Genomic DNA, 25,429 nt, shown 5'->3' on the forward strand with positions numbered 1-25,429 from the left:
CCATATCATTTTGGAACCATGCGTCATTTATCAGAATCACATTTTCTGTGATGAAAAGAACTCAACAATAAGCCATGCCCCATTGAAGAACAACAAAGACTGGCAGCTTGAGAAATCCAGTTGGATTAAATCATGCTAAAGATGTTCAGAAGAATACAAAATACTTTTACTAGCATTTGGGCAATCGGACTTGTAAGTTCACTACTGACGAGACTTCAAACAAATGAAGCATCAATCAACACTCTAAATGCATTCCAATTTTCATGTTCTGAGAATTTTACAGCTGTAAAGCAATTTACTCATATTGAGGAAAATACTCTTCTACTGCACAAACATCAACCGTGTAAAAGTTTAAATCAAATACATCATGAAGATCATACTTGTGGACATCTATGTCACATGGGTGCGGGTGCGGGTGCGGGTGCGGGGATGCGGCACTTCCAAAAAACCCGGGTGCGGGGGTGCGGCAGGGGCAAAAATGTAAAAAATAAATAAATAAATTATATTTATATATATATATATATATAATTTTGAAGTTTTAACAGTTAACATTGTCATAATATCATTCTATCATGCATGCAGCTGAAATCTTCCTTACTGAGTTACAGACAATGCAATATGTCTTGTAAGTAATGGAAGCAGCTGGTCTATGTTCTTTTAGTGAGACGTGAATTATACCGGATTTTTACGCACATTGCTCTTTTCCACATTTATATATCTCTTTCAAATTGCAACAACCATCAAATCCAAGTCCCAAAAAACAATAATATAAGAAATAAAACAGCATCAAACCAATAGTGGAATTACCCCAAATAACTCCGGCGGGTATCTATAAAATCTCACTTGCCCTGTTTCTTACCTTCCGGTGCTTACAAGGTTTACACAAATATTAAAAGCAATCTTGAAAACTATAAAACCATATACACGATCACTTGGTTCTAGCAGGGGTGTAATGAGATATTGCGGAAATATAAAGAGTGCATACAAGCACTTACAACAATGAATAAAAGAGACAATATCACAAGTCCACAAAGGGACAATACAAGCACAAGCCTTTAAGAAGGCAACAATATAAAAAGCCTCTCATTGAAAAGAGAGAAAGCTCTCTAGAATGAAAATACACAAGGGGTTCACCCCTATTTATACAAGAGGGAGAGGAGGAAAAAGGAGGGCCAAAGGGCCTCAAAAGAAGAGCCAAAAGGGGGCTCCCATGGAGTTGTTGGGAGCCCCCAACGGTCACATTTGTGACCGTTGGGGGCTCCAACGACTCTATGGTTGGAGCCCCTCTTTGGTTCTAAAAAATACAAAAAATAAAAACAAAAAATAAATAAAGAAATTTACATTTAAACAAAATAGTTGTTTTCTAAAACAACTATGTGAAATTACAAAAATACCCCTATCGGGTATTGATGTAATATACAGTATATATATATATATATATATATATATATATATATATATATATATATATATATATTAGATACATTTTAACACCCCCCCTCAAACTTTACGGGGAAATGACGAAAAGTTTGCCAAGAAGAAACATGAAGCGAGGAGCCGGAAGAGCTTTAGTGAAGAAGTCCGCCAACTGATATTCTGAAGTGACATATGGAAGAGCAATAGTTCCTCGTAAGAATTCGTCACGAACATAGTGGCAATCCATTTCGATATGTTTTGTACGCTCATGAAAAGTATGATTGCTCGCAATATAGATGACACTCTTGTTGTCGCAACATAGTTTTGAGGCTTCGATAATATCAACTCCCATGTCTTTAAGCAGACTGCGAAGCCATACAAGTTCCATTGTCGTGGTTGCCATAGCCCAGTACTCAGCTTCAGTGGATGATAGTGAAACTTTCTGTTGCTTCTTGCATCGCCAGGCAATCAAAGAGTCCCCTAAAAAGACACAAAAACCAGTAGTTGAGACTCGATCATTGGGATTACCTCCCCAATCTGCATAAGTATAAGCAAGAAGATTCAAAGAAGAAGAAGATGATAGAAATAGCCCTTTATTGATGGTATTCCGAATGTAGCGAATGATTCGGAGAACAACACTCATATGCACAGTTGTAGGAGCATGCTGAAATTGCCTAACTGAGTGAACCGCATGAGTGATATCGGGTCTGGTGATGGTTAAATAGGTAAGAGACCCAATGAGTTGTCTGTAAGGTGTGGGATCTTCCAGAAGAACCTCATCCTCCAACCGCAATTTGGCATTAATAACCTCAGAAGTCTCTACTTTCTTATCATCAGAAATCCCAGACTTAGAACATATATCAGCAACAAGCTTCATCTGTGACAAAATATATCCTCTAGGAGAATATGCAACTTCAATTCCAAGAAAATATCTGAGAAAACCTAAGTCAGACATATCAAAATTATTTTTTAACATATTTTTAACATTAATAATACTATTTTGATCATTCCCAGTGATAATCATATCATCAACATAAAGCAACAAAATTACGATACTAGAACCTGCATGTTTAACAAAAAGAACAATGTCAGTATAACAAGAGTGAAATCCTAACTTTATCATGATATCACTGAAACGATCATACCAAGCCTTAGGAGCTTGTTTAAGACTATATAATGCCTTCAAAAGCCGAAGTGTTTGACCTTGCTTAATATTTATGTCGGGTGGCGGATCCATATAAACTTCTTCACTTAAACTTTCATTTAAAAAAACATTTTTTACGTCAAGTTGATAAATAGGCCATTTTTTGGTTGATGCGACAACTATTAAGGTCCTGACACTAGTCATTCGAGCTACGGGAGCGAATGTTTCTTCGTAATCAATGCCATATTCTTGGGAGTATCCCTTAGCAACTAATCTAGCTTTATATCGTTCTAAAGAGCCATCGCTTTTAGTTTTAACTTTGAAGACCCAGCGACAACCAATACGTTTTTTGTGTGAGGGTAGATTAACTATTTCCCAAGTATTGACCTTTTTCAAAGCATTTAGTTCAACTTGCATTGCGTCAACCCAATGAGGTATAGATTTAGCTTGATTATAGTGGGCCGGTTCAAAATAAGAATGTAGGGTTATTAAACATGCTCGATAGTTGGGAGTTAAGGAATCATAGGATACAAACCTATTTGGGGGTATTGATATTCTAGAAGAATGCCTAACTTGTGGTTCCTCAGTGGATTCAGAAATTTGAGAGTATTTTTCGAGGGCACTAATAGGATTTTCTTGATTTCTTCTTGAATAAACATTTATATTGGTATCACTATCATGAACATTTATATTTGAATCACTATCATTTGAGAGTGTTATGTCAAGAGGGGATACCTCACGAGTATCGTCTATGTTTTCAAGAAAATATTCTTGTATGTCATCAATAAGATCATATAAGAATATATAATCAATTTCATTTGTTTCTTCTATTATATCAAAACCGTTTTCTTCTTCTAGAAATGTTACATCTTTTGAAACATATAGTTTATCATTCTTAAAATCATAACATCTATACCCTTTTTTATTTTCACCATATCCTAGAAAAACACATTAAATTGCTTTTGGAGATAACTTATCCCTTTTATGTAATAGGACAAAACATTTGCAACAAAAAATACAAAGACGATTGAAATCGGGTGAAAATTTAAAGAGTTTTTCATAGGGAGAAGCATTTTTTAACTTAGAAGAGGGCATTCTATTGATTAGATAGGTTGAGGTTAGAACGGCTTCGGCCCAAAACTTCTTTGGAATATTCCTAGAAACAAGTAATGTTCTAGCGGTTTCTATAATGTGCCTATGTTTCCTTTCCGCTAGGCCATTTTGTTGAGGAGTCCTAGAAGATGACTTTTGATGGCAAATGCCATTTTGGGTTAAATAGTTTTGGAATTCGTGAGATAAGTATTCGCCACCGGAATCGAATCTTAAAATAGATATGCTACTTTGAAATTGATTTTGAACCTTTTTATGAAAATATTTAAAGAAAGTAAATACTTCCGACTAAGAAAATAAATCCAAACATACCGAGTAAAGTCATCAATAAACGTAACATAATATGAATAGCCCCCTTTAGACATAACCGGAGAAGGCCCCCAAACATCCGAATGCACCAATTCAAAAGGCCTTGATGAGAGAAAAGTTCTAGTTGGAAATGGAATAGACTTCATTTTTCCAAAAATGCAATCTTTGCAATTAATTTCTTTTTCCTTACAAAATTTGTTTCCAAAAGGAAAGAGATACATTTTGGAATAACTTGGGTGACCAAGTCTTTTATGCCAAGTTTCCATGTTTTTTTCTTGGACATAAGAACAAAAAAAGTTTGTAGGGAGATCAAGATGGTCCATATAATAGAGGTCTGCCTTTCTATGGCCTTGCCCAATCCGCTTCTCGGACCAGAGATCCTGCACAAAGCAACCATTAGATGAGAAAGATATTTCACATCCATGGTCGGCAATTTGAGAAACCGAAAATAGGTTTAAATTTAGTTTGGGAACAACTCTTACTTTTGGAACACAAAAATTTTGTGAATCTTTAAAAGAGCCAATACTTGAAATTTTTAAAAAGGTTCCATCGGCCGTAGAGACACAAAAGTCCTTTGAATTGGTGCAAACATCACTAAGTGCATTTTCATGAGGGGTCATATGAAAAGAAGCTCCGGAGTCAAGGATCCAAGAATACGTACCGGGTGATGATGTTGAAGCAATAGCCGCACCCGATGTGGAGGAAGAGACTTTTAGCATTTGTTGGAGAGCCATAGATATTTGTCCAAGAGTTTCTTTAATGTCATTGTTCTTGCCTTCATCTTCTTTGGTGGTGGTTTCTTCAAGAGAGGCCACTTTAGGCTTGAAGGTTCCAATAAGCTTTGGACAAGCGGGTCTAATGTGACCCGGCTCATTGCAATAATGACAAACAATCATTTTTCTTCCTCCATTGTAGTTTCCTTGTTTCCCAAAATGAGGAGGCTTATAGGTTCTAACATTGTTACCCGGTTTTGATACGGCAAGGACTTCATCAACATGCTTACTCATGCCAAGCCTTGTCTCCTCTTGAGTGATTTCGGCAATAGCATCCTCAATAGGAGGAAAAATAGATCTATGGAGAAGTGAAGATCTCACTTGCTCAAATTCGGGACGTAGCCCAAAAAGAAATTGAAACAATCGCTCTTGTTCCATTTGTTTTTGCCTTAAATCAATATCTTCCATAGAAACCCATTTTGCCTCCAAGAGAGCCAATTCATCCCATAGTGAGTTTAGGGCACTATAATAGTCTTGAATGCTAGAATCACCTTGCTTGGTGGTTCTAATCTTTTCTTGCAAGAAGTATGCTCTTGCAAGATCCTTTTGGGTATACATACCCTTCATAAAGGACCAAGCCTCATTGGCTCTACGGAATTTAGCTATATTAGCACATACCTTAAGCTCCACATTGTTCATAAACCACGCAAGGATTTTTGCGTGATTGCTTTCCCAATCTTCCACTTCCTTTTGATGACTTTCAATGGCCTTGAGGCGAGCATCTCCTTCAAGAGCCTTTTCTTGACCTTCTTCTACCTTCGTGAGCATAAGCTTAGGTTCCGGAACGGTCCCCATGACAAAACCCCAAAGCTTCTTTCCTTTGAGATTATTTTTCATTGTCGATGCCCACATCATATAATTCTTTCCATTGAGCTTGAAAGATAGGTCAATCTTTGTCTCCATGATGTTGCCAAGAAGTGCGAAGATGTCCACTAAATATGAGATACACGAACCACACCTTTCCTTCAAGAATCGAGTGGCTCTGATACCATGTAATGAGATATTGCGAAAATATAAAGAGTGCATACAAGCACTTACAACAATGAATAAAAGAGACAATATCACAAGTCCACAAAGGGACAATACAAGCCTTTAAGAAGGCAACAATATAAAAAGCCTCTTATTGAGAAGAGAGAAAGCTCTCTAGAATGAAAATACACAAGGGGTTCACCCCTATTTATACAAGAGGGAGAGGAGGAAAAAGGAGGGCCAAAGGGCCTCAAAAGAAGAGCCAAAAGGGGGCTCCCATGGAGTCGTTGGGAGCCCCCAACGGTCACATTTGTGACCGTTGGGGGCTCCAACGACTCTATGGTTGGAGCCCCTCTTTGGTTCTAAAAAATACAAAAAATAAAAACAAAAAATAAATAAAGAAATTTACATTTAAACAAAATAGTTGTTTTCTAAAACAACTATGTGAAATTACAAAAATACCCCTATCGGGTATTGATGTAATATACAATATATATATATATATACATATATATTAGATATATTTTAACAGGGGGAGCCCAAAAGAAAAAAAAATCTTCACATTGTCATCAAGATTAAAGTGCCAAAAATGCTAACATGGTGATTTGGGTAATTGTGTATATGCACATAAGCAACAAATCAGCAGTGATGAGTTTCAATTTGTTGAAGAAAACAGTGTTTGAAGAGGAAAAAAGGGTACCTTGAGAGAGAGAACATCTTGGATAACTAGCCGATAGTCGACAGCGATAGTGAGGAAGCGCGAATCGGGGGAGAAGCAACAAGGGCCGGTTTGTTTGTAAGAATCTGTGAATTCTATGTGAAGAAACAACGGGGTTTCTTCAGATATGCGATTTCCGAACCACCCAACTCGGCATTATTGAGATGTTGGTGAGCGAGATGTCAATGCCAATCTTATTTTGAAAATCACTCATCTCATCTCCTCCTCTCCCGGCCCCTCCCCTGCCGACCCAACAAGAGAAAGAGAGGGCGCAGGGGGGGGGGGGCTCGTCCCCTCCCCTTCCGAGACAAGCAAAGAGCGAGAGGGACGTACCTGCGACGCGGGAGAGGAGGGGCTTAGGAGGTGGCGTCGGGAGGAGAGGGCTCGAGCTGAGCTGTGCGGGAGAGGAGTGATTTGGGCAAAAAATTTTTTTACCCTAATCACTCCTTTTCATCGGGTTTTTTTTAACGTCCGAAATGTGGACGAAAACGACCCTGAGTGCGGTGCCGCACACGCACGCGCACCTGCGTCGCGTCGACGCGGGTGCGGCACCTGCTTTGTTGAGTCCCTGTTACTTAGGTGGACATGGTTGTCTGTATCGTGCCGTATTGTACGATAGGTATCGTTACTTTTTTATATAACGATATGATACACACTCGTATCTCGATACGAGTGTGTATTGTACCCATATCGGGTGTATCGTACTATCGACCCGTATCATACGATACAGGTCTAGTGCACTAAAAAAGACCCGAAACTCGGTCTTTTTAATTTTGGGTTTAAAATCCCTCTTAAGGGCTGACTTCTACACATGAGTAGAGGCTATTGGAAGGGAACCCACGCACCCTAGCTTTTGTGAGATCGATTTGTGCGCAAAGGAGAAGGCCTTTGCAATTTTCTCAAGTAAGAGTACATTTCTACCCATTTTTTCACCCAAGGAGGTGGGTTAAGGTAAAAAAAAATTATTCTTTACTTGTTATTGAGTGTTTTTGGGAGAAGATGGCATCGGAAGATCCGACATGGCAATGGTGCACTCAAATAATGAGTGAAAACCGATTGAGAATCAAATGCAACTATTGCAAAATAGTTTTTCAGGTGGTATCTCTCGGTTGAAGCATCATTTAGCCGGAACACATCATAATGTGCAAGCATGCACGCCAAGCAAATTGTCGGGTACCATAAAATGGCAATGCCAGCAATTATTTGATGATTTGAAAGGAAAAGGACAAGAAAGAAAGATGAATGAAGCAGAAATGGGGTACGGAGATCCCTAGGAGGATGTGTATTACGAAGATGAGCTCCCTACTTTTCATCATATAACCCATAGCATAGGATCAAAAGTAGGAAGTTCTGCAGCGAAAAGGAAAGGTGTGGCTGGTATCAGTAGTAGTGTAGCAGTTATTGTCGCAGGCACAAAAAGAAGATGAAGAGGAGAAAGAAGAGTAGCAGGAGGGAGTTCTTCGAGAGGAGGACCAGGAGGTAGAGAAAGAGGCTCTATTAGGAGCTTTTTCCCTCCTAGGACTACCCTTAGGGTGCAACTCGACATTCGTACTACTATAACTCCTCAACATTTAGTCGAGCAAGCAAATATCACGGTTAGGAGATGGTTCTATGATGCCTGTATTCCTTTCAATGCAATAAATTTCTTTCATTTTCAGGCTATGGCAAATGTCATAACCAATATTGGGTCTGGATACAAGAGGCCTTCATATCATTCTTTAAGATGAAAGATTTTAGATGCTAATGCAAAAGAAGTGAAGGCATATCGTGATGAGATGAGGTAGTCATGGAGAGAGAGAGACTGAGTGTAGCATCATGGTAGATGGGTGGACAGATAGAAAGTTGAGGACCTTGATAAATGTTCTTGTCTATTGCCCCAAAGGAATCATGCTTTTGAAATCAATTGATTTGTCTGATACGCCCAAGGCATCAGATGTATTGCTTAGAGTTTTTGATCAGGTTGTTGCAGAGGTTGATCCTCAAAATATTGTGCAATTCATTACTGATGATGATGCAGCAAATTATAGGGCAGAGAGTAAAGAATTTGCAGAAAATTTTAGGTCATTCTTTTGGACCCCGTGTGCTACCCATTGTATAGACTTCATGCTTGACATTGGCAACATGAATGAGGTACATCTGACAGTTGAATGTTGTTAAGAAATTACTAAATTCATTTATAATCATGCATGAGTATTAAGCTTAATGAGAAAGTACATTAGCGGTGTTGACTTGATTCGTAGTGCAGTAATTAGATTTGCTACGAATTTTTGACAGTGCAAAGTTTAGTAAAGAATAAAACTACACTAAAAAAATGTTTTCATCTTTGAGTGAAATGCATATCCCCATGCACACAAAAGAAAGCCCAGAGAAATTGTAAATATTGTATTCAAAAGTGAATTCTGGGATTCATGCGTGAAGTTATTGAGAATAACTATACTTTTGGTGAAGGTGTTTCGATTGGTTGACAGTAAAGACAAACCATTTATGGGTTATCTTTATAAGGCCATGGATAAGGCAAAAAAGGTCATTTGAGATAATTTCAAGAAAAAAAAAATTGTTACATACCTATATGGAACATCATTGATCATAGGTGGACGAGGCAACTTCATCAACCTCTTCATGTTGTAGTATACTATTTAAAACTTGCATTTAGATACTCCCCTACTTTTAAAATGGACAAAGAAGTCAACAAGGGACTTTAAGATTGCATCGAAAGGCTAAACTCTTATCATACCATTCAAGATCAAATTCATAAGGAAATGAAAACTTATGATAATGCATTGTATGATATCTGGAGACCTACGGCAGTGCGAAACTGTGTCATAATGTGTCCAGGTAATTTATTATGTCTATTTTAATTTTAATTTTAATTTGTTATTTAGTTATGATATTTCTTATTATTGTATATTTGTTATTGTTTTATAATTGGTTTTTCATTTTCCTGTTTTTTTTTTCAGACTTCTGGTGGGCTAGGTTTGAAAGTGATGTTTCAAATATGAGAGCTTTTGTCATTCACATTCTAAGCCAAACATGTAGTGCAAGTGGATATGAGAGAAATTGGAGTGTCTTCGAGCAAATCTATACCAAAAGAAGAAACAGATTGGATCCCAAAAGGCTCAATAACCTCGTCTACGTTCGCTAAAACTTACGACTATATAGAATTGTAAAGTTTATTTGTTATTTTCATTCAAAACTTAAAGTAATTTTTATTTTTTCATGTCATCTTTTTAGGCAAATCGAAAAGTTATCAACAAGGAGACACAAAGAGCAATTTGATCCCATCAGTTTGGAATATTTTGATGAATTGAATGCATGAGTTGAAGGAGAAGCAGAGACTCTTTTAAATGAAGAAGACATTGGAAGGAGCACAAGAGTTAGATGATGAAGACCTCATGTATCTTGGGACAATAAGGATGTTGAAGAAGAGAAGAAGAAGAAGATGATTATGATTATTGATGTACCATGTATTCATGTTTTATTAAAAAACTTGTTCCTGTGAGATGTTTTTGTTTATGTAATATGAAAGTATGACTCTTGCGGCATGTAATAGTCATAAATGTTTCATAATGTGATTTTATATATGTAGTGCAATTCATAATCATTTCATGTCATATGATTTTTTTAGATTTTTTTTTCTTGATTTTTTGGATTTTTTGAATTTTTTATTAAAAATTTACGATACGATACGATATGGTGTTACTATTGGGTCGAGTAATACGAGGTAACGATACGATACGCTACTTACAACCTTGCTTGTGGATGCAACTCACAAACTCCGCATACAGTAGTGCTCAAGGTTGTAAGTATCGTATTGAAACCTGTATCGGTCGGGCCCAAAATAAGATATGTATCGTATCGTAAAAAATCATAAATTTTGGAAAAAAAACAAAAAATTCTAAAAAAAATCAGAAAATAGTAAAAAATCTAAAAATCATAACACACAAAACAATGACGAAATACACAAAATGCAACCATAAAATTACATATGAAGCATTTATGGCCCAAGGTCTCTTTATTGTAGCTCTTTCCAAGCAACCTAAGCCCTTAACTAGGGAGGTCGACCAAGGGGTTAGGGGCTTCTTCATTTTCATTTTTTGTTGTGTGGCTGGTGCTAGAGTGAGAAAAATCAAGTTTTTGGTGTGGTTGGTAGTTGAGAAAAACTTTTAAGTGTGGATATTTGGTGGAAGGTTGCTTGGAGAAGAAGGTGAAACCGTGTATCACCTTGTGAGTGTGGAAGTGGAACTCGTAGGTGGTTTCATTCGTTGAGGCTGAGATTTCGGCACCTCCGTTCGTGGCTCATTTGTTGCGGCGTCGGTTGCTTCCCAACGATAACCATTCCAACTTCAAACCGGATAATCGTGGGTTCTTCATTTTGTTTGTTTACTTTGATCATATGAAACTTATGTTGATCGTTTCATCTTGCTGAAAGTGTGACTAGTTCATTGACTCTTTTGAATGCATGATTAGATCATTTTTATGTTAAAAATCGGATTGCTCAATCAAGTTAATTCTCGGAATATTCAGTGTGATTTGAAACTCGTTATTTCAACAAATTTCATAAAATCGCTGTCTCGGTTCGTCAGAGACACCTTCAAAGAAACGGTCGTATCGGTCTCGATACTGACCCGATTTGGACGTTCTTTAGCTTCCCGAAAAGCTAAGAAGATTGTCTCCAACTTTGTAGTTAAGACTATTTCATGATTCGGTCATTTAAGGTCCTGAACAATATTCCGCATAGTAACGACATGGTACTATGCATACAACATTGGTGCATATACTTAAGGTAAGCCTAATAGTTTATGGGTAAGCCTAATAGTTTATGGATGACCACCAAATGAATACAGAATCAGAAAAACAAGATTAGATTCTTGATATCAGAATCTAGTACTCAATGACAGGCATGTTAAAACAACAGTTTTTAAACCAAACCCCAATTTGAATTTGGGACAGTGTGGCATGACTATAGCAGTATAACTTCAACTGTCAAGTGAAGCCACGTTGGAATATCGAGTCCTAAGGTTGCAGATGATCATCCCCAGATCGAGTAAATCAATGGCAACACAGAAATGATTATCCAAATAACATGATTCGGCATGAAGATCACATTTAGAGACCATAAGCAACAACAAGAATATCATTCAGATTAACCTGGCTCAGTAAACCCCAAGTTCTTGGCTGCTCGAACGACCTGGCTAAATGGCTTTCCATCTTCTAGTTCACTCATCACATATCCTAGTGTACCTGTCAAAATATTTCATGGAAAAAACAACAAATAAGTAAAAGAAGCAGGTCAACTGACAAGTATTGGCATTCATCATACAAAATAACAAGCAAGAGTCAAGGTAATGCCTAAAATGAAAGGGATTTTACCACTTAAGCTCCCAATGATGCGACAGACAGGATCTCCAGATGACAATATACGGTTTAAAGAAGTTATTACAGGAAGCCCAGCCCCAACCTAGAAAATAAGAAATAAGACACATAATGATTGTATACCAAATTCAGATACTTTCAATTTGGGCATGAATTGAGCGTTTTATGATGCAAAAATACAGCAAAGATGTTTGGTATGCAAATAAAATGTAACAAGAGGTGTCTGTGTGCATGTACATGAGTACACACGTCCATGCTACAAAATTGTCAAAATTTTATATCTGAAGCACAAGTGTGGAAAACAAAGGGAAATTTCACTGATCAGCAAAGCTAACTCGGGCTCGACTCAGGCTCGATCCGTTTAAGCTCGGCTCGAGCTCGTTCGAGTATATAAACGAGATGAGCTTGAGCAAGGACTTAGGATCGGCATAAATAAACGAGTTGGGCTTGATCAGGTGGTCGAGCTTGAATAACCCAATAAAGCTCGGGTAGTGCACTTATGTAAGGGGAAATTAGCATATGTATTATAATAATTATTCATTAAATAAGCGAAAAAGGTTGTTGTTGTGAAGAATCCTTGCAAACAATCAAGTTTTCAAATAACTTGATACTTCAAATACTCAAGACACAAAATAAATGCAGAGTGTTTATAAGCTTTACACCACAAAAGAAGTGCAATAAATGCACAGTGTTTATAAGCTTTACACCACAAAAGTGCAATAAATGCAGTGTTTATAAGTTTAAAGAGACAACTCCTTACTCGAATACTATATTTCAATGGGCTCACATAGCCCTTATTTATAAGCATACTTAAATAGTCGTTGGGCTATTCCCAATGGCTCTTATTAGAGACGTTGGGAATCAACCCACCCACTGACTGTGTACAGAAACATTATATAAAAAGAACAAAAAAAGAAATGAAAAAATACAAAAATAAAAATAAATAAAAATGAGGAGTTACAATCACATTAAAAAACATGAATATGCGTAAACTGTAAAAATAACTAAAATACCCCTACAGCTAATACAAAAAAGAAATATATATTTTATATATACAAGTAGATGGATACATGTACATATATATGAAATATATATGTATATGTATCTTCTTATATATATATAAAATATATATAGAAAATACATTGTCTTATGAATTATAATTTAACACCCCCCCCCCCTCAAACTTAGGGCAAGATGATTGAAAGTTTGCCAAGGAGGAAATTGAACCGCGAAGCACACAAAGCTTTGGTGAAGAAATCTGCCAACTGATATTTTGAAGTTACATATGGAAGATCTATAACTCCATTCAGATACGCTTCCCAAACATAGTGACAGTCCATCTCAATGTGTTTAGTCCGCTCATGAAAAGTATGATTTTTGGCAATGTATATTGCACTCTTGTTATCACAGCATAGCTTGGTGGGTCCTTCTATTGAGATCCCCATGTCTTCTAATAGCTGATGAATCCATATAATTTTCATGGTAGTAGTCGTCATGGTACGATATTCAGCTTCTGTTGAGGATAAAGGCACTTTTTGCTGCTTCTTACATCTCCATGAAATCAGTGAGTCTCCTAAAAACACACAAAAACCAGTGGTGGAGTGATGGTTATTTGGGTTATCTCCCCAGTCAGAGTCAGTATAAGCAATTAATTTTAATTTAGAAGAAGATGATAAGAATACTCCATTGTTTAGTGTGCCTTTTATGTATCTCACAATCCGCAAGATGGCATTCATGTGAACTGATGTTGGTGCATGTTGGAACTGACTTGCAGTATGAACTGCATGAGAGATATTTGGTCTAGTAATACTCAAATACATCAAAGATCCCACAAGTTGTCTGTAGGGGGTGGGATCGGAGAGAGGAATATCATCATCAATCTTTATTTTGGCTCCTACCATAGCACGAGTTTCACAAACCTTATCATCTGTAATACCTGACCTGTCAATAATCTCAGAGGCAAGCTTAGTTTGAGATAAAAAATACCCTCTATGAGAGTAAGCTACTTCAATACCCAAAAAATAAGTTAGAAATCTCAAATCAGACATTTCAAACCTATCCTTCAAAATTGATTTTATGCTTTTAACCCCTTTAGAATCACTTCTGGTTATAAGCATATCATCCACATATAAGAGCAGAATGATAATCACTGCATTGGTTTTTCTAACAAATAAAGCAGTGTCAGTGAAACAGGAAGAAAAACCATTTTCTAACATTACGAAGTTAAATCTATCATGCCAAGCCTTGGGGGCTTGTTTTAAACCATAAAGTGTTTTTTTAAGGCGAAACACTTTCCCTTTGAGAGTCTCCATTCCTGGTGGAACATCCATATATACCTCTTCATTCAGATCACCATTTAGGAGGCGTTTTTAACATCCATTTGATAGATGTTCCATTTGTTGATTGAGGCAACGGTAATAAGACATCGGACAGTGACCATTCGGGCCACAGGGGCAAAAGTTTCTTCACAGTCAATCCCGTATTATTGACTATATCCCTTTGCAACTAATCGAGCCTTATATCTCTCAAGAGATCCATCGCTCTTAATTTTTACCTTAAATACACATCTACACCCTATTGCTTTCTTACCCTTAGGAAGATCTTGAAACTCCCAAGTCTTTGCCCTGTTGAGAGTTGAAAGCTCACATTCCATTGCTTTCAGTCATTCATTATTCTTTTTGGCTTCTTCGAAGTTTTTGGGTTCTATATAGGAATGAATGGCGCTAAGGCAGACTCTATGTTTAGGAGTAAACGAATCATATGAAATAAACCTAGAAGGCATCTTTCTACTTCTCTCAGTTCTTTGTAGGTTTTCATCATTTGTTGAATTGGACCCACTAGGTTCACTAAATTTTTTAATTGCACTCCTAAAACTGTTTATATCTCTATGGGTATATGTTATAGGATCTCTCAATGCTCCTTTATTTCTATGTTGGGAGATAGGTGGATGGGAAGAACTATCTTCTTTATCATTGACGGCATTATGAATGAAATCGTCATCACTATCATCATCATGTGCTAACATTTCAAATAAAAAAGAGTAATCCATGTTTTCTTCAAAGGGTTCACTCCTTTCAAAACCATTAACATTTTCCAAAAAACTCACATTTCTGAAAACATATAGCTTGTCATTCTTAATATCATAACAACGAAACCCTTTTTGGGTTTCGGAATATCCAAGAAAAGTGTCGGCAATGGCTTTTGGTGAAAGCTTGTTGTTCTTGTCAGTAAGAACGAAGCATTTACAACCGAAAATTCTTAACTGACTATAGTCAGGTTCTTTAGTATACAATTTTTCAAAAGGCGAGATATTATTCAAGTTTTTAGAAGGTAGCCGATTTATCAGATAGACAGATGCTAAAGTCGCTTCAGCCCAAAAACCTTTGGGATATTTTGAGAAACAAGTAATGTTCGAGTTGTCTCTATTATATGTCTATGTTTCCTTTCGGCTAATTCATTTTGTTGAGGGATTTTCGAACAAGATCTTTGGTGAAGAATACCATGACTTTCAAGATAATTTTTTAATTCACTTGAAAGGTATTCTCCACCAGAGTCAGTTCTAAAAATTTTTAGATTCCCATTAAATTGATTTTTAATCATCATATGATACGTTTTAAAAATCGAGAAAACTTCATATTTGTGTTTAAGAAAATAAATCCAATATTATCTCGTGTAGTCGTCAACAAAAATGACATAATATGCAAATCCTCCTTTTGATAGGACGGGTGTCGGTCCCCGTATATCCGAATAGACAATTTCAAAAGGTCTTGTTGTAAACATAGATCTTTGACACAAAAGGCAATTTTTTCATTTTCCCAAGAATACAGTCATTACAAGTGAAATCACTTTTACATAGACTTTTAACAAAAGGTAAATGAGAAATTTTTGCAATATTTGGATGTCCAAGTCTTTTGTGCCACACATTAATATCATTTTGTTGAACAACATTACAAAACGGGTTCTTTAGAATTTGAAGGGAATCGACATAGTATAGATCGCCCTTCCTAGAGCCTTCCTCAGTCAATCTCCCGGACCGGCGATCCTGTATCCAACATGTGTTAGATAAAAACTTTATATCACACCCATGATCAGAGAGTTGAGAAATGGAAATAAAATTTAAGTTTAATTTGAGTATAAATCTAATTTTTGGAATAAAGAACCCTTGTTTTTCAAAATTTTCTATTCCTTTTACTTTAAGAGATGTTCCATCCGCAGTTGAAACAAAAGATGGAGACAGAGTTTTTGAGTATTCGGAAAAAGAACTAAAACTTGGGGTCATGTGAAAAGAAGCACCCGAATCTAAAAGTCAAGAGGTCTTACCGGGAGGAGAACAACACATAGCGGCTCCGAAAATAGCCCCTTTTAGAAGAGGTTGAAGTGCATCCACGATTTGTTGCAATGAGATAGCTCAATTTGAAGATGACGAGCACTCTTCCTTTTGAGGTTGGGATGTAGTAGCCATGGCAAGTAACTTTTTCACTTTGGGCAAATAGGCTTGATATGCCCCGGTTCCTTACAAAAATGGTATAAAAGCTTGCTATAATCCTTTTCCCTCCCTGACCACTTGAGTTTTGATTCTTGAAGTGAGGAGGCTTATAGGTCTTTAAGTTGCTCCCCGGTCTTGAGACGTCATTAACTCCTTTATTTTCTTCATTATTGGAAGGTGTAGCTAGAACACTTGGGTTGTTCTTGCTTATACCCATGCGAGTCTCTTCCCCACTCAGTTTAGTAATTACATCTTGATGCAGTGGTACGCCAGCCTTCACGCGAGTTTGAAGTTGTAGTTGAAGAACACGACCACCACGTCGTGTTATGAGCAGACCAAGGCACAGTTGATAAAGTTGAAAGGGGCGCGGCTGATAGCCAACTAAATACGATAGCCGAAACTTTATTTTGTCTTATTTCAAATGGAGGTCCTTTGAAATAATGATTCAGAACTTGGCAGACCTTGACACGCTGACAAGAAACTAATAAAAAGAAATGAAGATTGGCTGACAGGAAGCAAAAGCAATAAAAAGAAAACAAGACAAAGAACTGTTGCACTGCGTTACGTCTAACAGAAAAAAATAAAAGAAGAAAACAACGAAAGGTAAAGTTGCTGCGATTTTCAATATTCTCTGCCTCTGCACGCAACCCTAGAGGGGTTTTTAAAGGCCCTGCTGGATCCGGGTCTCGGGTCTGGGACCGGACCCGAGACAACATCCATTTGTTGTTGGATCTGTGATGCCTGGGCCTGCTCTGCATCATTGTTTTGGGCCTGCTCTGCATCATTCTCCCCGAGTTGGGAAGAAGTCGGCTCCGACGACTTATTGTCACTACACTGTTCACAATTCCATCTGAAAGTTTGGCCAAGTTTTGGGCATGGACATTTAAAAAGTACATTCTGCCTAAGATAATGTAGCACTCAGTGATATTGGTTGCAACTTGTAAGTGATAATCGCCACAAGGTATGTAAAGAGATCTAGTAGTTGCAGTGTCATTAAAGGTGCTTGAATCACTGTGGCTCCCCATAGTTGCATACTGTCCTCCAGAAAAAAGAGCTCATCAGCTGATTCATCCCATAACTTCTGAAAAAACTTAGCCAACTCATTTGCGAATGGATTGATTCTATCACCAAGATGTTCAACGATCAAAGATACCAAGTTTGAAACTACCACCTTAGATTCAAACATTAGCACCTCTCCAAACAACTTGAAACACAGACTCCAACACATTGGGAAAACAATTAGAAGGACCTAGTTCATAACAATTATCATCATCAATAAGAGAATACAGTGACCAAATTGTTGCAAGTTTAACTACTAGATCGTTCTCCTAGAGCAAGATAATCAAAGAAAAACACACTGGTTTCCTTAAGCCGCCCTTGATTTCTGAAACCCATTTTCCAAAAATCCATGCAACTTTTCGATGTATAATTCGCTGATTAGGATGGTTATTTGAGAGTTCAAGAGACAAAGCCCCTTCATACCAAGTCTTGAAGCTGTGATATTTTGATAGTTTGTGATATGTATGTCCAGCAGAACCATAGGTAGCTTCCTTGAGAAACAAGGCAGTCGGTATTTCAGGTTCTATTGCTGAGCATCCAATTATTGCTACATGAAGAGTGGAAACCACAAAAGGGCCTAGAAGATTACTATGATTTTCAAATAACTCAACACAAGGCTATCCGAGTTCGGATAATACACCAGACCCGACCCGAACCACTATGTACACTTAAGTGTATTTATATTAACATTAGGTCACGATTTCTAATGAGGAGAAATCGTGAGCCGCAGCCCCCTTCTCGTAACTTTCTCTCTCTCTCTCTCTCTCTCTCTCTCTCTCTCTCTCTCTCTCTCTCTCTCGTGTTCTCAATGCAGGAAAGAAGGTGGAATTCTAAGATGGTATCAGAGCAGAGATCTGCCTAAGGGCCGGAAAGGGTTCTCGTGAGGTGCGACTCAGCTCCTTCTTCTTCTTTTAGCGAGCCACCTTCATCTCCTTCAGTCGAACCCATCAACAACTCTTCCTCTCCATCCATCTTAGAATTCCACCTTCTTTCCTGCATTGAGAACACGAGAGAGAGAGAGAGAGAAAGAGAGAGAGACGAGAAAAAGTTACGAGAAGGGGGCTGCGGCTCACGATTTCTCCTCATTAGAAATCGTGACCTAATGTTAATATAAATACATTTAAGTGTACACAGTGGTTCGGATCGGGTTTGGTGTATTATTCGAACCCGGATACAAATAAAAACATACAATAAAAACAGACAATGGAATTCGGGTCTGGTACAGGATCCAGACCCGAAACACTATTCACCTTTTTCACGTTCCTCGCTTCTTGCATCATGTTGTTGACGAAGGAGGAGGGGCAGGGCTCTGATACCATTTGATGCAGTGGTACGCTGGGCTTTACGCGAGTTTGAGGTTGTAGTTGAAGAACACGACCACCACGTCGTGTTATGAGCAGACCAAGGCACAGTTGATAAAGCTGAAAGGGGCGCGGCTGATAGCCAACTAAATACGATAGCAGAAACTTTATTTTGTCTTATTTCAAATGGAGGTCCTTTGAAACAATGATTCAGAACTTAGCAGACCTTGACACGCTGACAAGAAACTAATAAAAAGAAATGAAGATTGGCTGCCAGGAAGCAAAAGCAATAAAAAGAAAACAAGACAAAGAACTGTTGCACTGCGTTACGTCTAACAGAAAAAAATAAAAGAAGAAAACAACGAAAGGTAAAGTTGTTCGATTTTCAATATTCTCCGCCTCTGTACGCAACCCTAGAGGGGTTTTTAAAGGCTCTGTTGGATCCGCGTCTCGGGTCTGGGACCGGACCCGAGACAACATCCATTTGTTGTTGGATTTGTGATGCCTGGGCCTGCTCTGTATCATTGTTCTGGGCCTGCTCTGCATCACATCTTCAAGAGAGGGAGAAGTGAAGGCGAATAAAAGAGAAAACCGGATTTGTTCGAATTCAGGCTTAAGCCCATTCAAAAAATTAAAAAATCTATCTTCTTCCAATTGTTTATGACGAAGCTCTATGGCTTCTCCACTCCACTTGGGTTCGAGCATAGCAAGTTCATCCCAAATAGAAGAGAGTTCAGCAAAATACTCTCTTATAGTCATCTCTCATTGATAGAGTTAGCGCCCTCCTTTAGAGGTAATATTTATGGGACAAGTCCCTAGAGGTGTATATCTTCTCAAGGTACTCCCACGCTTGAGAAGCCTTCTTAAACTTGATAATATTGGCGTTAATTCTTGTTTCTACGGATGAGAAAATCTATGAGAGGATTTTAAAATTCCTCATCTCCCATTCTTAATGTTTTTTTGGTGGTCTTCAAGAGCCTTGGCTCTTTCTTCGCCTTCAAGGATTTTTATTTCTCCTTTCTCCATCAAGGTTATCTTTGGCTCCGGTTCGGGAATCAAGCCTTAGACATAGCCCCAAAGCGCTTTTCCTTTAATATGAGCCTCCATATTTTTGGCCCAGATGTGATAGTTGGATCTATTGAGTTTGAAGCCAAGAGAAAAATGAGAGTTTTTTTCACCCATTAGAGAGGAGAGATGATGAAAAAGAATATGTACCACAAAGGATTTTTAGACCTTTCTTGATAGAAGAGTCTTCTAAAATATTGGATGAACAAGAAGATCAATTCCAATCACCAAAAAATCGAGGGCACGCTTTTTGAGGCATCCGAAAAAGTGAGAATCCACACGATCTTTCTTTCTCCAACCTTGCTCTGATACCATGTGAAGAATCCTTGCAAAGAATTAAGTTTTCAAATAACATGATACTTCAAATACTCAAGAAGTGCAATAAATGCACAATGTTTATAAGCTTTACACCACAAAAGAAGTGCAATAAAATAAGCTCACATAGCCCTTATTTATAAGCATACTTAAACAGTCGTGGGGCTATTCCCAACGGCTCTTATTAGAGACGTTGGGAATCAGCCCAACGTCTATCTTTTTAAACAGTGTACAACAATCAATGGCTGACTCTTGTACATTGTACACAGTCAGCCACTGACTGTGTACAGAAACATTATATAAAAAGAACAAAAAAAGAAATGAAAAAAATACCAAAAAATAAAAAGAAGGAATTACAATCATATTAAAAAACATGAATATGCGTAAAATGTAGAAATGACTAAAGTACCCCTACAGCTAATACAAGAAAGAAATATATATTTTATATATACAAGTAGACGGATACATGTACATATATATGAAATATATATATGTATATGTATCTTCTTTTATATATAAAAAATATATATAGAAAATACATTGTCTTATGAATTACAATTTAACAGTTGTATCCCAATGGTTAAGGTGTTTGTCCACTTTAAAAGTGGTGGGGGTTCAAATCCCACTCCCATATACTGCCAGCTTTTTCGCCAAAGGAGCTTTTGAGAATTTTTCCAGCTCGACCCAACCGAGCTTAGCTCGAGCTTGACTTGAGCCGGGCTTAGGACAATGGCTGATAAACCAGGGTATGAGCTCGAGCCAAGCTTGAACAACTGTTCTGAATAATGAGCCAAGAACGAAGAGGCCAGGCTCTGCTTGAGCTCGGCTCATGTGCAGCCCTATACCACAAAGTCAATAACTTACTCTTCTTGTCTACAAGAACAAAAAGACGAGAAATTAACATTTTTCATGTTGAATTAGTTAGACATTTTGGAAACCAAATCACCAACATTGGAATATCAAAAAAAAAGAATCATTGATGGACAAACAAGTGCCAACAACATCCAACATAATACAGTGGTGTTTATTGAGTTATTGGATAAGCTCTAAGGTGTAACTAAATTTCTTTGAGAGGAATGAGATAACACCTGAAATTTTCACAATGTATTGGATAACTCTTCAAGACAATTGATAAAATTGGAAGCATAAAAAGAGATCTTTCACATGTTGCGTACATCTCACTCCTACAGAAAGGGATGCAACACGAAGGGAGCAACAGATGAAGAACCACTAAAATTCAGAGTAAGATAATCAAAAAGTTGTACCACTACTTTGTTAAAATATTATGTCTCTTTTAATTGTAAACTGAAATACCCATCAGGGGTATTTCAGTCCTTTTACTCAATAGGTGTCAGCCACCCTAATGAGCTAACATTTTTACTTTTTCTTTTTTTATTTACTTTTGCTTTTTACACTTTTTTTTTCTTTTTGACTGTTGTGAAAGGGACAGCTCCATATAGCTGTTGGAGCTGCCCCAACAGTCACAAATGTGACCGCTGGGTGCAGCTCCAACAGTCATATTGAGCTGCACCTGTGGCTTCTTTTTGCATTATAAATAGGCCTTAGTGGCCCTTGTAAACATATTCTTTTTTGTGAGTGCATATGCAATATTGTAAAGCCCCTCTTGGGAACTTATGAATTGAAGTTCATTTTGTTTCATGCTGTTGTGCATGTGTATCCGTGCCTTCGTGCACTTGTGAGTGTTCTCCTTTGTGCCTTTGTGCACTCTTTGTATTTCTTGTATTGTGGTGTTACACACAATCTCTTTTTGTAGAGATTTTCACATGGTATCAGAGCAAGGTTGTTTGGAGAAAGAAATTGGTGTGATTCTTCTCAATATCAAGTGCCTCGAAAAACATGCCTTCAACTTTTTGGTGATTGGAGTGGAGGCACTTCTTCATTCAATATTTTAGAAGATTACTACAACAAGAAAGATTTAAAATCTTATTGTGGTACGTATTCTTTTCTTTCTTCTTTTCTCTCTAATGGGTGAGAAAGACTCCCATTTTTCTCTTGGTTTCAAGCTAAATGGCTCAAATTATCATGTGTGGGCCGGAAATATGGAAGCTCACATCAAAGGGAAATGGCTTTGGGGTTACATTCAAGGCTCGATTCCGGAACCCGAGCTTAAAATTACTTTGGTTAAAGAAGGAGAAATCAAAATCCTTGAGGGAGATGAAAGAACTAATGCTCTTGAGGAATATAGTAGGAAACATGAGCAATGGGAAATGAAGAATTTTAAGATCTTGTCTTGGATTTTCTCTTCCGTTGAGACAAGGATTAATGCCAACATTATAAAGTTTAAAAAGGCTTCTCAAGCGTGGGAGTATCTTGAGAAGATGTATACTTCTAGGGACTTGTCCCATAAGTATTATCTTCAAAAGAGAGCGTTAACTCTTGTTCAAGGTGATATGTCTATAAGAGAGTATTTTGCGGAACTCTCTTCAATTTGGGATGAGCTTGCCATGCTTGAACCCAAGTGGAGTGGAGAAGCCATAGAGCTTCGTCATAAGCAATTAGAAGAAGACTGATTCTTCAATTTTTTGAATGGGCTAAGGCCCGAGTTTGAGCAAATAAGATCTTCTCTCCTATCCTCTTTTACCTCTCCTTCTCTTGAAGATGTCTTAACTAAATTAAGTGGAGAGGAAACCCGTATAGGCATTAGCAAGCAAAATCCTAGTGTGCTTGCAATGTCCACAAATCAAGAAGAATGTGATGGTGTTAATGTCGTTTCTAGACCCGGTAACAATTTAAGAACATATAGACCTCCTCATTTTAAGAATCAAAATCAAGGAGGAAGAAGAGATTATAGCAAAATCTCGTGTCACTTTTGCAAAGAACCGAGTCATATCAAACCGGTTTGCCCAAAATGGAAGAAACTTCTAGCAATGGCAACTACATCTCAACCATCCAAAGAGGAATCTTCAAAAGAAGCTCTATCTCTCAATCAAATTGTGGAGGCTCTTCAACCTCTTCTAAATGGAGCTATTTCCGGTGTCGCCGTATCCACCTCTTCTCCTCCAGGTAAAACTTCTTGGCTCTTAGATTCGGGTGCATCCTTTCATATGACCCCAAACATTTCATCTCTTTCCGAGTATTCTAAAAATGTGTCACCTTCTTTTGTTTCGACCGCGGATGGTACTTCTCTAGAAATTAAGGAAATTGGAAATTTTAAAACCCAAAATTTCTTTATTCCAAAAATTAGACTTATACCAAAATTAAATTTAAACTTGTTTTCCGTTTCTCAACTCACGGACCTTGGGTGTAACATTCAATTCTCATCTAATAAATGTTTAATACAGGATCACCGGTCCGGGAGATTGATTGAGAAGGCTCTAGGAAAGGAGACTTGTACTATGTGGACTTTCTTCAAATTCCTAAAAACACCTTTTGTAATGTGGCCCAACATAAAGACAAATGTTTGGCACAAGAGACTTGGTCATCCCAACATTACCAAGTTATCCTATCTACATTTTGTTAAAGATCTTTGTAAAAATACTTTATCTTGTAATGATTGTATTCTTGGAAAAATGAGAAGTATACCTTTTGAACCAAGAACTATGTTTAGTACTAAACCTTTTGAAATTATTCACTCGGATGTTTGGGGACCGGCACCTGTCATATCCAAAGGTGGTTTTGCTTACTATGTGATTTTTGTAGATGATTTCTCATGATATTGTTGGATACATTTTCTCAAACATAAGCATGAAGTTTTTTCATGTTTTAAAACATATCATATGATGATTAAAAATCAATTTAATAGTAATTTAAAGATATTTAGGACCGATTCCGGAGGTGAATATCTCTCTAATGAGTTTAAGAAATATCTTGAGGATTGTGGCATTGTCCATCAAAGATCGTGTCCTAAGACCCCACAACAAAATGGTTTGGCCGAAAGAAAGCATAGGCATATCATTGAAACCACTAGAACCCTTCTCATTTCCCAAAATATTCCTAAAAATTTTTGGGCCGAAGCGGCTCTTGCTTCCGTCTATCTTATCAACCGACTTCCATCCAAAAATTTAGATAAAATTTCTCCCTTTGAGATTCTATATGAAAAAGAACCTGATTATAATAGGTTGAGACTTTTTTGTTGTAAGTGCTTTGTTCTTACCGATAAAAATGATAAACTCTCACCAAAAGCCATTCCTTGTGCTTTCCTTGGCTATTCGGAAACTCAAAAAGGATTTCGATGTTATGACTCTAAGAATGATAAATTATATGTTTCAAGGAATGTAACTTTTTTGGAAAATGATAGTGGTTTTGAAAAAAATGAATCTCATTTAGAAAATGCTGATTACTCCTTTCTTTTTGACCTTTTATCTAAGAATGATGATATCTCTAGTGATGATGAATCAACATATAATAGTGAAAATGAAATGGTTGTGATCAACAATAACTCTAACCCTTCTACCCCTCAAGAAGAAAATGTATCTAGAGAACCCATCACTTATTCGCATAGAGATAGAAGCACCTTTAGGAGTGCTATTGAACTATATAGTGAACCTAGTGAGACTATTTTCACTCATGATTCTCATCCTAGGAGAACTGAAAGAACTAGAAGGACTCCCTCTAGATTCGTATCTTTTGATTCTTTCTCTCCTAAATATCGAGCTTGTTTGAGTGTCATTCACTCTTATTTTGAACCAAAAAATTTTGGAGAAGCCAAACAATGTACTGAATGGAGAGAAGCCATGGAGAGTGAACTCAAAGCTCTTAAGAAAGCTAACACTTGGGAATTTCAATCTCTTCCCAATGGCAAGAAAACTATAGGATGTCGATGGGTGTTCAAGGTCAAGACTAAGAGTGATGGTTCTCTTGAAAGGTATAAGGTTCGTCTTGTAGCTAAAGGGTACAGTCAAGAATATGGGATTGACTATGAAGAGACATTTGCTCCAGTAGCTCGTATGGTTACTGTCAGATGTCTTATCACCATTGCTTCAATTCGAAAATGGAATATTTACCAAATGGATGTCAAAAATGCCTTTTTAAATGGAGATCTTAATGAAAAAGTTTACATGGATGCTCCACCTGGTATGGAAATCCCTAAAAATAAAGTTTTTCGTCTTCGTAAAGCTCTTTATGGACTAAAACAAGCACCCAAGGCTTGGCACGATAGGTTTAACAATGTAATGACTGAAAATGGTTTCACTTCATGTTATACTGACACTGCATTGTTTGTTAAGAAATCTGATGCAGGGATTGTTATATTATTGTTATATGTTGATGATATGTTAATAACAGGTGATGATATCAAAGGAATCAAGAGCATTAAATTTATTTTGACTTCAAAATTTGAAATGTCAGACTTAGGATTTCTGACATATTTTTTGGGAATTGAGGTTGCCTATTCTTAGAGAGGCTATTTTTTGTCTCAAACTAAACTAGCTT

General features: G+C 37.3%; 1 protein-coding gene across 3 annotated transcripts in view; it reads right to left on the bottom strand.

Moving 5' to 3' along the window:
- The window catches only part of LOC149836396 (Glyceraldehyde-3-phosphate dehydrogenase-like family protein), a 66,051-nt gene that overhangs the window by 33,284 nt on the left and 7,338 nt on the right, over positions 1–25,429 (bottom strand). For all 3 annotated transcript variants that reach the window (XR_016431788.1, XM_090005314.1, XM_090005315.1), the window contains exons 6-7: positions 11,810–11,897; positions 11,588–11,680 (exon numbers count right to left, since the gene is read on the bottom strand). Coding sequence is in view for 2 of the 3 variants with exons in the window: in XM_090005314.1 (XP_089861440.1) it covers positions 11,588–11,680; positions 11,810–11,897 (181 nt within the window). In the remaining variant the exon portion in view is untranslated. The remainder of the gene's footprint in view (positions 1–11,587; positions 11,681–11,809; positions 11,898–25,429) is intronic.

This window comes from Nuphar pumila, chromosome 5 (assembly GCF_984573655.1).
Source record: "Nuphar pumila chromosome 5, dmNupPumi1.hap1.1, whole genome shotgun sequence".
In the NCBI taxonomy this organism is placed as follows: domain Eukaryota; kingdom Viridiplantae; phylum Streptophyta; class Magnoliopsida; order Nymphaeales; family Nymphaeaceae; genus Nuphar; species Nuphar pumila.